Source organism: Sarcophilus harrisii, chromosome 3 (genome assembly GCF_902635505.1).
Source record: "Sarcophilus harrisii chromosome 3, mSarHar1.11, whole genome shotgun sequence".
Classification (NCBI taxonomy): domain Eukaryota; kingdom Metazoa; phylum Chordata; class Mammalia; order Dasyuromorphia; family Dasyuridae; genus Sarcophilus; species Sarcophilus harrisii.
In genome coordinates, this window is record NC_045428.1 from 593,098,271 (window position 1) to 593,110,940 (window position 12,670).

Genomic DNA, 12,670 nt, shown 5'->3' on the forward strand with positions numbered 1-12,670 from the left:
GCAATTGGGGTTGAGTGAGTGAGTCCAGGGTCACACAGCTAGGAAGTGTTGAATATCTGAGGTTACATTTGAACTCAGGTCCTCCTGGCTTCAGGGCTGGTGCTCTATCCACTGCGCCCCCTAGCTGCCCCTGGAATGAATTATTACTGAAGTCAGCACACAGAGTGGAGAAGCAGCAGGAAGCACTAAGTACCCCCATGGCTTCATTGAGGACCAATCATACAAAACTAATTTTCCTGCTTTTTTTGAGAGTGTTACTAAGCGAATACATCAGGCGACTGCCATAGATAGTTGACCCAAATCTCATCAAAACATTTCATTGGTTCTTGTGGAACAGATGGAGAGACACAGACCAGATGATGCGAGAGCCAGAGAGAGGATTCAGAAGGGGCAGACCCAAAAAGCCGGCACTGATGGTTCCGGTGCTCCCCCAGGAGGTCTCCAGGAGCCTCTGGGATCTGCACTTGGCTCGGCTGCTGAAGGTCAGAGACTTTAATAAGGACAGAGGGGGCTGTCAGGAGTGACAGCATTAGGGTCCAAAAGGACCTTCACAGGCCAAGGTAACATGGGAAGGATCACAGATCTGGAGTCAGGACCTTCAGATCCCGTGGAAGTGACCTTAGACAAGCCATTTGACACCCACACCCCCAGGTCTCAGTTTGCCCATTTGTAAAAGGAGTCGGTTGGCATTAAATGGTGACCCTTGAAGTTCCAACTCAATGAAAATTGAGCTGAACCTAATAAGATGAAATAAGAATAAATAAGAAGTCTTAGACTTGGGTTCAAAACTTGACAGCTTTTGGGTAGGAGAGGTGAGACTCAGCTCAGCTGAAGACCATCAAGGGCCTTCAGGAGACTGACAACTCAATGTAATTCTGCAGGGTGAAACAACAGCCGGAAAAGCTGGGGGAGCTTTTACCCTGGAGAAGAGAAGATTCAGGGAAGATGTGATGGCTCTCCAAATGTCGGAAGACAGAACAGCTGTGTGGGAGAGGAATCCACCCTGCCATGGTTGGTACCAGAGGGCAGCATGAGCTGGAGAGGGAGTCCAAGAGGCAGATCTAGGGGGCGATGTCCTCCTGCCCAGTCATCCTGAACTGGAGGGGCCTGCCTCGGGAGGCAGTGACGCCCCCTTCACTGGAGGTCCCCAAGCTGGATGGCCGCTTGTCCAGGATGTTACACAGGGAATGCTTTTTTCAGCTACTAGTTGGGCTGCAAGGCCATTAAAAATGTGATTTTATGACACCATCTCTGTGTGAAGGACTGTTCTGCTTGGCAGAACAGAGGGCAGGAATTACAATTTTTATTTGATATCCAGGCCCCCTCATTTCATAAATGGGTAAACTGAGGCCCAGAGAATGGGAACATTAAATGTCACACAGGAAGTCATCAGTAGAAATGGCACCTGAACCCAGGTCTTCTGATGCTAAAAACAGAAGGGAGGATAATTCCTAATAATGGATTGTCTAAGGATATAATGGTCGGCCAGGGTGGGACAGGGGAGAGAGGGTGATAGTGAGCTTCCCATCAGGAGGCCGGATGCTGCAGAGACCCCTTGCTCAGGCAGGTTGGATTAAATGACCCTGTGGCTCTCAGATCCCATGATTCTCTTCTTCAGTCCAGCTCCTCAACACAGGCCCTGGCCTGTCCTTAGCAGCTTCATAGTCCTCTGAGGTCCACGATTCTCCCTACTCGTGTCCCTCTGACCGAGTTGTGTAGCCTTCTGGAGCCTCACTGTGTCCCTCAGTAAACCAGTGATAATCCACCTTGCACCTCCTTGCCCAGGCGAAGGAGCTCTCAAAACCTCCCATTAGGGCTGGCTAAATGGGCACGATGGTTATACATTTTTGCTAACACATGCGTTTTTGTTTCTCTGTTGGGAGGAGCAGGAGGATGATTGCAGCCCTTCCTAGCAGGAGCTCTCAGAGGCCGGGCTAGCCACCTCTCCCTCCCCACCTGGGGCCCTGCGGCGGTCCTGGGATAGGTACTGCTCATCCAAGAGAATTTGGCCCAGCCGGCATCGCTGCCATTGTTTTCGGATCTCAGCCTGGACCTGGGGAGGGTAAGGGCAAGGGCAAAGGACATGACGGTTACCAATTGGCCCAATTGGAGGAAGAAGACCATAGTGGTCTGGGGGCTTCGTACCTCTTTGTTGATGAAACAATAGAGGATGCTGACAAAGAGACCCTGGAGAGAAGGGAGAGAGAAAACATGGAATGAACAGAAGTGCTTTATGGGAAGTCTTCTCCTAAAGAAAGGGCCAGAACTTCTGCCCAGGTCTTGGTCGGGCTCCAAATCCTATGGTCATGTCCCCAAAGCGATTTTTTTAATGTGAGAAATTGGCCTTAGTGCCCCCTGGCAATGAGTGATATTATCTTGGTTGACATGCAAGGGTAAGAATTTGTTGGACTAAACATTTTAAATTTCCACAGCTAGAATCAGATTTTTGGAAGTAAAAGTTTTTGAGTTCTTTGTATTTAGAGCATTAGAGGTGGGTTCCAGTCTGAGAAGAGCAGGTTCTACTGCTAAACTAAGGCTCTGAGGTCAAGGGGCAAGGACGGCAGGTGAGGATTTGGAATAGAATTGGAACAGTTCCTATCCCAGTACTCTACCTGGAAGGAGCTGAGGAAGATCTCAAAGTACAATTTGGTGTATCGAAGGGCGCCTTCTGCTTGTTCCTCTGTCACAGGCGCAAACACCACCTCGTGGATGCCCAGGAGGGGGACCAGGGTCAGTGTGGACCTGGCCAGCCTGGGGGCAGAAGGAGCATGAACCAGCAGGACCCTTCCATCCTTCCCTCTCTCCATGTGACCCCTCCCTGATCCCAAGGTTCCTTCCTTCCCCCTCCCCACCACCTGAGCCTGTAGTCCTGGCAACGCATCTGGTGGGCCTTCAGCTTGGCCAGCAGGATGCCCAGAATTCGAATGAAGATAAGGAAATTAACCTGAGGACGGAGTGACAAAATGTGGGGAAGGGTCGTGCTGGGAGAGAAGGCAAAACTGTTGGAGTGAGAAGCTAAAGAACAGGGAGGCTCCAGACTCACAGAACCCTGAACCGTGAGCACTGTGGACAGCGGGGATGGGAAACGGGCAATGCTAGAACCTTACCGCTGGGGAAGGTGAGACCTGGAAGTGAGCGTGGGTAAATCGAAAGGGGGAGATTTCTTTCATTCATGTGTCCTATTGCACCCCTCCCCCACACTCCCCCACTTCCAAGCTGGGATCGGACCGAGGCTAAGCCTGGGAGCGTGGGGCCTTGGGAAACCCCAAGCAGGGCTTCCTGGATAGTGGGAAGTGGGGCCAGTCTCTGCCAGAGGGAGAAGCTGGGAAAGGCGCCTTCAGAAAACCCCAAGCCCAGATACAGAGGACCCCGACGGGGAGATGGGGGGCAGAGGCTTCCTTGGGGCAGGCCATGGGGAATCATACCAAGATGGTGGCGAGGATGGGCGTGCGGATAATCCACCAGATTGCCTTGATCTCGTTCCGTTCCCAGCACCTGGAAGGAGGAGCTCTCCAAGGTCCTGCTCGGCTCCTCCCACCCTGGCCCCGCCTTGGTGCGGGCCACACCCGCACCCAGCCCCGCCCACACGTCATCCTTGTCGCCCCCGACCAAGCCACGCCCACGTTCCACATTGGCCCCGCCTCCTGCCGTCCACCTTCACTCACTGAGTGTTCTCGTAGAGGTGTCGAGAGATCACCCACGGGATGACAAAGAGCGCGGGGCCTCCTGTGAAAGGCAGGACGCCCGGAGGTCACAGGAGAGGGAGACCCTCCCTTCTCTCTGTGCAGAGTCGGGGAGGGCGTGCGGAACCCTTCTGAGAGCAGGGCAAGTCCCAGAAACGCCCCTCTGTTCCCACGCCCTGTCTGGGGGGGTCCCGCGCCCCCATCTGCACGTCTCCTCCTTGAAGGCAGGCCCTGCTTGGTGCCCTCACGTTCTCGGGGTTAGCCCGGGCCCGGCCCGTCATCCGGGCTCCTTCCGCGCTCACTGACCCACTGGTCTCAGGGCTGGAAGGCCATCACCCCCCCTCCCTGGGCCCGCCCCTCCGTGCCCCGCGGGCCCCCCCCTGGGTCCGCCCCTCCGTGCCCCGAGGGCCCCCCTGGGTCCGCCCCTCCGTGCCCCGAGGGCCCCCCTGGGTCCGCCCCTCCGTGCCCCGCCCGGGCCCCGGACTAATGGGGCAGAGTGGAACAAGTCCCGCTGCTCGGGGAGGGGAGGTGGGAGGGAGGGACCCCCAACCGAAGACCGGCGTTGGCCGGGTGGGAGGCTCACCCCAGCCAAGGAACAGGTAGCATCTGAAGTGACTGTCTTCCGAGAAAGGCATCAGCACCAGTAGGCTGTACAGGTAAACGCCCTCCCCCAGCAGCCAGGTGTGGTTGGCGCTCACGCAGTACTGGGTCACAACCTGAGCCACGCGGCAGGCGGCTAGGGACGGGAGCTGGGGGGGATCACAGGCAGACGGGGGTGAGTCTCCCAGACAGACCCCACCCGCCAGGGAGTCCCCCTCGTCCAGACCTAGGCTAGGGGGCGAGAAAAAGAGAGTCCCGGCGGCCAGGTCGTGAGTGGGTGTGAGTGGGGGGCGGTGGGAGAGCGTGGAGCATAAATCAGTGTCCCAGCTGGGGAGCTAGAGAACATAGAACGTTAGTGTTTCAGAACTGCCTGCCCCAGGCTGAAGGGGGAACCCAGAGATCACCTGATGGGGCAGCACCTGAGAGGGGTCTCCAAAGTGAAGGCCCAAGGGAGGCAGCAGTTTATCCCGAGTGAGGATGGCAGCTGCTCGGAAGATGAAGGAGATGAACAGGTTCATGTGGATATAGTTCCGGGTGCATCGAAGCTTCCTGGGGGCCAGCATGTGACAGACTTTGACCCTGCCCTCACTTTCCCCCAAATCACCCCCTATGTCTCCCATATCCTCCAGCACCTCCCTCCCCTCCCCTCCACTTGTCTTTAAGGAAGCCTCCACCCTAGCCCAACAAATGGTCATCTTGTCTGTGCTTGGAGATGATTACAGAGAGGGGATTTCCCAGCTCAGCTCGGCCATGTCTGACAGCTCTTCCTGACCCCGAAGTCTGAGCATCTTCTCCTGGTCCTCCCCCATGGATGGGGGATCTCTCATTCACCTGAAGTTCCCCCCTCCCCACATACTCCAGATGTGCTGGAGTAGCACATCTGCCTCCGGGCGGTCTCCCAAAGTGCAAAGCTCTTAGCCCCCCACTCTCCCCCCAGGGCCTTGCGGTCCTTCAGGACCAGTTACCTAAAGGAACCCAGTATCAGCAGAGCCAGCAGCAAGGCAGCCAGAGAGAGCGCGTAGCCCACTGTGTACACCAGCTGCAACCTCTCCAGAATGAGCCTTTGGTCCTGGACGAAGGAAGATACGAAGCTGGGGACCGGGCACATTTCCCCAGGGGACAGCGAGTTTTCCTCTTCCCCAGGAAGAGGCTGTACTTCCTCCCACCCATGTAATCTCACCTGGAAGACCTGCTCCTCCTCTGGAGCCGCGCACTGGGAATGGTCCCTCCAGGGTCCCCAATGGCCGTCCACCTCGCAGAGACGCAGCACGTAGCCCATGGTCACTGAAGGGGGCAGGGAAGACAGCGGGCTAGAGACGGCGTGTGAGGTCAGAGTGGAAAGTAAGGGGCAAGGACTAGGGAGCATGTAGGGCCGAGAGGCACCCCTAGAGACAAGGAGCGCTCCCAGGAGCGCCCACAGGAGAGAAGAGGCCTTAGAGAACATCTAACTCAATCCCTTTTCATCTAGAAAACCAGAGATGCAGATAACACTGAGAGATTCAAAGGATAGAGGAACCAGAGAAACAGGGAAAGGGAGTGGCTAGTTAGAACTACAGGGACAATGAAGAAGAGACACAGGAAACCCCAGGACAGGTGGAGAAAGAGAAACTGAGGTAGCCTCAAATTCAAAACAGAACCTCGAGAGTGGGAGGGGATCCTCACCTTCCTGGTGCCAGGGCAGGTACCAGGGGCAGGGGGTACTGGCGGTGGTGTTAGGGAGTGAGTGGGGCCAGCAGGCATACATGTCGAAGGTCCCATTGCAGGCCAGCCCTGGGGCAGGAGGAGACAGAGGAGGCACTCCCAGTCCCTTCTCCCAGGCTCCCCCAAAGGGGAAGGGGAAGAGAGCGGAAAAGAGGGATGTGGGAAGGAGATGGAGTCTTCCCCTAGCTCATCTATAAACCCGGACGGCTGCTTCTAGCCGCCTCCTCCCTCCTTCCATCAGCCCAAACGTCACCCACCGAATCAGCGCAACGGGTGCCCCATGGGACATCCCCTTGTTGCTTTGCCCCAGTCTAGACAGGCTGACCATTTCACTGATCCCTCCCTCTCCCACATACACATCTCACTGCCTGCCCACATATATCCACACCCATCCCTCAAACCACACCCGCCTCATTTCCCATCTTGTAAAGGTACCTCCACCAAGGTTTGACCTCTGCCCCCTCCATACCCTCCCTGAGATTCAGGCCCACCACCTTTTACCTCAGGAGCCCCAGCTCACCCGGTGATGGCTCAGCAGCAGCTAGAGCATCCTGGCACTGAGCCCGGTACCGGACCCACTGACGGTAGAGCTCGCTGGAGGTGCTCCTTGGAAAGCTGGCCTGTGGAGAGAGAACCCTCCTCCCCAGACCCCCGGGTACGCAGGGGAAGAGGAAGGGAGCTGGCAGCCCTCTGAAAGGCTGAAGAACCCATCCTCTCTCCCCCCCTCCCCCACCTCCTGAAATGGGCCACGCCTTCCTCCCTTAGAGGATCTTGCTGTTATCTTTCATCCCAGATTTTAAAGTATCAGAAAGAGGGCGAGATTTGCAGGCCCGTGTGAGAAAGGGAGAGCAGGTTTTGAGCCACCATCCACATTGAGGGGTGTCTTAGAACCTCAAGTCCTGTGATTTACAATTACTTAGAAATGAGAAACCCACCATTAGCACTCCTGGAAAGAGGGGTCTTGAGACTATTTCTTAATCCTCCCCCACCTCTACCTCAGCTCTTTTGCCCCCTCCCTCCCACCCCCTTACCTGTGCTTTCCACAGGACTGGGTGGAACAACAAGAGAATCAGGAGAAGTGGAGGAATCAGCATCACCGGAAGGAATCTGGGCCTTCAATGCCCACGATTCCAGGGGTACCTGAAGCTCCTCTTAACAGTCTTGTGGGAAGGGGGTAGCAAGAGAGATAGATGACCTTGAGCCAGGAAGTTCTCCCACATCTCTCGGCTCTGTGACTCGGAGCGATATCCCCCCCACCTTAAGGCATTCTAGTGCCCTAGTCTACACAGTCCGAAGGACTGATAGAGGAAAGCCCTCCCTATACTAGTCAAAATCATGGCTCTAATCCCTCTCCCTGTAGCGTGGCTACTATTACAATCCTCGATGTATGGACAAGGCCAAGTAAAAGGAGCAGGATTTCAGTCCACAGCTCAGTTCTGGGTTTTCTGGAAGGCAGTCTGAGATCCGGGGCAGAGTTTGAGGATTTGTAATCCCCACTAACTTCTAAGCCACAAGGCAGACAGGTGGAGGGCCAGGCCTGAAGTCTTCAAGCTTCACCTTCCCAGGCTCAAACCCAGCCCCTGACCCTTCCTAGCTCCGTGAGCCTGGCCCAGTGGGGAACTGTTTGCCGAGTTCCTTTTTGGCGACATAGCTCAACACACTTTCCGATCCCCTCCTTCCCGAGAGGTTCCATCCACTGCCATCCTCCTTGGCAATTCAGAGCTCGGAACTTTTGGGGGTTGGAGTGGGATTGGGACGGGGAGAGAGGAATCCAGGAGGCTGAAGCAGCTGAACGAAGGAGAAGAGCTGGCTCCATTTTCTTTGTCCTGATACTTCTCCCTTGCCTCTATCTCACCAACATCTCCTCCCCTACCTCCAAAGCCCCACAGCCATAGGAAGGAGACACCGAGGCACAGAGAAAGAGGAAGAGGCAGAAAGAAATGATGGTTTGGGGAGAGAAAAGGTATGAGGTCATCTCTAAAGTCCTGAGAGACAGACAGACAGACAGACAGTGAGACAGAAACAGAGAGAAAAATGAGACCGAGGAAGAGATGGAAAGAAATGTGAGTATGGGGAGGAAAAACGTATGAGACCCTAAGGTCCTATGACAGACAGACACAGAGACAGAGACAGACACAGACACAGACACAGACAGAAAGACAGAGACAGACAGAGAGACAGAGAAAGAGAAACAGAGACAAAAACAAAACAGAATGACAGAGACAGAGATACAGATGGACAGACAGACAGTGAGACAGAAACAGAGAGAAAAATAGAGACCGAGGAAGAGATGGAAAGAAATGTTAATAGGGGAGAAAAAAAGTATGAGACCCTAAGGTCCTATGACAGACAGACACAGAGACAGAGACAGACAGAAAGACAGAGACAAAGACAGAAACAGAATGACAGAGACAGAGAGATACAGACAGACAGATAGACATAGTGAGACAGAAACAGAAAAACAGAGACTGAGGAAGAGATGGAAAGAAATATGAGTAGGGGGAGTCATACAAAAGCATGAGGTCATCCCTAAGGTCCTATGAGAGATACAGACAGAGACAGAGACAAAGACAGAGACAGAGGCACAGAGAGACAGAGAGACAGACAAATAGTCAGAGACAAAGACAGAGAGACAGAGACAGATAGACAAAAAGGCACAGAGAGACAGAGACAAAGAAGAGACAGAATGACAGTGAGAGACAGAGACACAGAAAGAGACAGAGAGAGAGAAACAGAGACACACACAGAGACAGAGACAGAGTCTCAGCGATAGAAACAGAGAGAGACATACTGAGGCAGAGACACACAGAGACAAAAGGTCTGCTTTCTCCTTTACCTGTTCTTTCACCTGTAGCTGCTGCTCTCCCCTTCTTCCTCTGGCTCTCTCCTCCAGGCTCTGGGCTCTGAGCTCCGCCCCCGAGTGGGGGCAAATCACTCACTGTCACCCATGGAGCCGGTCAGGGCTCAGCCCTCCTGTGCCCATCATGGCTCTCCCTCCTCCTGCCGCTGTGTGGGTGGAGTGGGGTGGGGGGTGTCTATGTGTGTAGGGGGGGGGCTGTGTGTGCACTTGTGGGCGCTTGTGCCCTTTTCTTTCACCAGAATCGTGGGATCCAGAAGCCGGAGGGAACCTTACTGGCCAAGTACCTCCTGGTTTCTCCTCCTCTGGCCCCTCAGGCACTGTGTCCCCCCCTCCCACTCCCCCCTGCAGAAAGGAGCAGAGGGCAGCACATGCACCCAGGAACTTCTCCCTCTCTTCTCTGGCCCCTCCTCTTTCCAAGTCTCCCTCTCTCGGTCTCTGTCTTTTCTCTTGTTCCTCTTGGCTCGATTTCTCCCCTTGTTTTTCTTTGCTTTGTTGTGATGGGAAAGAGCATCGGGACATTGGTTTAGAGCTGGAAAGAATCTTAAAGGTCTTCAAGTCCGACAGGGGCCAGGAAATGGAAGTGACTTGCCCAGGATCACACACCAGGGTCAACCCCCAACTTCTAGACTCCAAGCACAGCAAGCCATCCGCTGTGTTGTTGCTTCCACGATCCCAAGAGTCTTTTCTTTTTTTAAATTTTACAGAAACTTTCACAAGCATCAACAAAGGCAAATACAAGGCCTCCTAAAAGGGCCTTAATAAACTTGGCACTAAGCTGCTCTGGGGATGCCCTGCCTGTTGTCTGTCTCAACTTGGTGTCTCTTTTCTGCGTGTCTTGGTATCCCACCTGTAGTTATAAGAACAACCCTCTCCCCTCATTTGCAGAGACTCATATATATTTCTCAGTGTCTTAAATATTTACAAACACCCACACACACTCATCGAAAGCCCATTTTCCCATTCCCCAGAGGAGGAAACTGAGTCCCAGAAAGGGTAAGGGAGAAAACTGAAAGACAGGGGATGAAAAAGAGACACTTGGCAAATGTGTCTGTTAGCAGAATACTAAGGAAGATGGATTAGAGTGAACTCCTTCTGAATTGCACCCCCCGACTCTTTTCCTTGAAGATCTCAAAGCACTAAAGGATGGGATGGAAAGATCAGTGTCCTCAGGAGAGCGAGGTGAGGTCCGTGGACCCCTAAATCCAGAGCTTGACCCCCCAGACTCTTCTATTTAATTCTCCTCCCAGGATCCAATAGGGTGGGAGAGGAGACCCAGGAAGGAGACCCTCTCTCCTCAACCTCTGCCTTTGGCCAGACGGTCTCTTGAGTTTCTATGAGCGTAGTTTGCCTCTCTTCGTCCCTGTCTCAGGCTCCTCCTTCCATGTTTCTGTCTCCAGCCCGGACTCAGCACTTCTCCTTCCTTCTGGCTTCTCCTGAACGAACGTCTCCCCTCTCCAGCCCCAGGACTGACCGCCAGGCTAGCAGGGGGCCGTGGCCTGGGGCTGGAGAGACAGCAGGGACAGGAAACAGATCCTGGGGGAAGAGGCAGGACCCGGAGCCAGGCAGATGGCAAGGTCGATGAGGCAGGGAAATGAGGTCTGGGGAGGGGGGAGCACTGCTGGGATGGAGGGAGGAGAGCTGCAGAGAGACAGAGAGACCCGGCGCAGGGAGTTGGAGAGTGGAGTTGAAAGAAGACAAGAGGCCGGCAGCCAACACCCTCCGCTTGGCCTTTCAGGGCCCAAGCCCTGGGCCCTACTCCCAGCTCCCTACAGGGACGGGACGGAAAGCGCTGCAGCTCCTGCTAGCTCTGCTCCCTGGGGTGGAGGCCTCCCGAGGGAGCCCAAGGCCTGCGCTGGGGGCTCTGGCCCTGGCTTTCTCTCTTCCTCTGCTTCTAGAGAGAGACATCACTGCTTTTCTGTTGGGTGTGTTTGGATCTCCACACACATATACTTGGGCATCTTCATGCCTTTCCCTTAACATGTATATTAATATGGATATATCATAATGAACATATTCTCTGTGTGTATATGTATTTATTATATGTGAATGATTGTCCTGGATGTATATAGAGGGGAAAGTGTATATACGTGTGTGTGTGTGTGTATGCCCCCCCCACCTTTTTGTCTATCTCCCTCCAAAGTCTGGAGTCCAGATCTTTTGGTTGTCATAGTGACTCCCTCGAAGCCAGGGAGCAAATATTGTCAGTTCCGGAGTCAACCCTTTTTTCTCAGCACTGGGGCCTCCAGAGAGAGGGAGAGAGGAGGAAAAATCTGGGCCAGGCCCCTGTGGACACCCCCTCCAGGCCTAAATGAGAGACTTTTCTATCTGCTGAGTTCCCAAGGTAGAGATCAGAGGAGGAGATACTATTCTTATATCGGACCAGGTGGGGGAAGGAACAGAACTGACTCTGTGTGTGTGTGTGTGTGTGTGTGTGTGTGACAGAGAGACAGAGAGACTAAGAGATACACAGAGACAGAAAGAGAGAGAGACAGAGAGAGGGAGAGGGGGTGGGAGGGAGGGAGAGACAGAGAGGGATGGAGAAAGAGATACACAGAGACAGAAAGAGAGAGACAGAGACAGAGAAAAGGAGGGATAAAGAGGAAGAAAGGGTGGAAGGGAGGGAGGAAGAGAGACAGAGAAATAGAGAAAAAGAGATAGAAAGAGAAAGAGACAGAGCAAGGGGTAAGGAGAGAAAGAGAGAGAGAGAGCTGACTTTTTTTCTCTCCTCCCAAGGACATACCCCAAAGACAGTTCTCTAAGACCAGAAAGACCCTCCAGATGCAAACAAATCCCCTCTTTTTCAGTGACTCTGGGACTTTACTTTTTCTGGGCTCCAATTTTCCCTTGACTGATGGTCCAAGATCTTTCCTAGCTTCAAGGTTCTAGTTCCTCAGAGGTGTTGAATTTCTAAAGAAGTTCATGGTGTACCCTATTTAAGTCTGCAGATTCTTGCATATCATCTACCATTCAGTGGCTGAAAGGCTCTAAGGTTCTTCTGAGTTTGGAGTTGGGGCTTGAAACCTTGAAATTCTGGTGGTCTTTGATGATTCTGTTTTAAAATTCTGAAGTTTTTATTTTTCTGAGTTTTGACAGTTATGAAGTTCCCAGGTTCATTAATCTATAGCTTGAAGGAACCTTAGAGTTTATCTTCATTTTCATCTTTCTTGATCCATTCTCCCCATAAGGAAACTATTGGTTGACTAACTTAGTTGGGCTCTTATTGCCCAAGATCACATAAGTATTTAGCGACAGGGTAGGACAGCTAGGTGGCAAGGGGGATAGAGCTGGGAATCAGGAGAAACCGAATTCAGTTTCATCCTCAAACACTTACTAGCTGTGTGGCTTTGGACAAATCACTGAAGCTAATTTGCCTCAGTTTCCTCATCTGCCAAATGAGCAGGAGAAGGAAATGGCAAACTCCTCCAGTGCCTCTGCTAAGAAAATCTCAAATGGAGGGTCAGACGTGTCTGGAAAGAATACAAGGATAACAAGAAGTTTAAGGCCTCTGACTCCAGAGTCTGTGCACTTTCTGCTGCATCATGATCAGATCCGGCAATTGTAAAGTTCTGAGAATCGAAAATGTTGCAGTTCCAAGAGATTCCAAAGTCATGAGATTCTAAGATTCCCAGATATCCCTTTCATTCCTTCATGAACTGGGAAGGAGTCTTGAAAGAGAAGCCCATCCATGTATTTCGGCATATTTGAGATGTATTGGACTGCCTGCCGGGTGGGGGAGGGGATGGGGGAAGAAGGGGGAAATTTGTGGCAGGGGATTATGCAGGGATCAATGTTGGAAAAATTACCCATGCATATGCTTTGTGAATAA

The 12,670-nt window shown here is 53.1% G+C and overlaps 1 protein-coding gene across 1 annotated transcript; it reads right to left on the bottom strand.

The window, feature by feature from the left end:
* Positions 1-1,825: 1,825 nt before the first annotated feature.
* GIPR (gastric inhibitory polypeptide receptor) lies at positions 1,826-7,648 on the bottom strand. Its single transcript, XM_031963909.1, has 13 exons — positions 7,016-7,648; positions 6,505-6,604; positions 5,946-6,053; positions 5,464-5,567; positions 5,249-5,352; positions 4,703-4,832; positions 4,267-4,432; positions 3,666-3,726; positions 3,426-3,495; positions 2,856-2,944; positions 2,613-2,751; positions 2,146-2,187; positions 1,826-2,053 (listed from the first exon to the last, which is right to left on the bottom strand). The coding sequence occupies exons 1-13, from the start codon at positions 7,076-7,078 to the stop codon at positions 1,910-1,912; spliced, it is 1,320 nt and encodes a 439-aa protein (XP_031819769.1). The 5' UTR covers positions 7,079-7,648; the 3' UTR covers positions 1,826-1,909.
* Between the last annotated feature and the right edge of the window lie 5,022 nt (positions 7,649-12,670).

Bases quoted from the DNA above. Each gene is read 5' to 3' on its own strand.
- GIPR (XM_031963909.1), bottom strand. From the start codon at position 7,078: ATGCTGATTCCTCCACTTCTCCTGATTCTCTTGTTGTTCCACCCAGTC. The intron at 6,605-7,015 runs GTAAGGGGGTGG...CTCTCTCCACAG, and splicing joins CAGTCCTGTGGAAAGCACAG to GCCAGCTTTCCAAGGAGCAC. The intron at 3,496-3,665 runs GTGAGTGAAGGT...TCCTCCTTCCAG, and splicing joins CACCTCTACGAGAACACTCA to GTGCTGGGAACGGAACGAGA.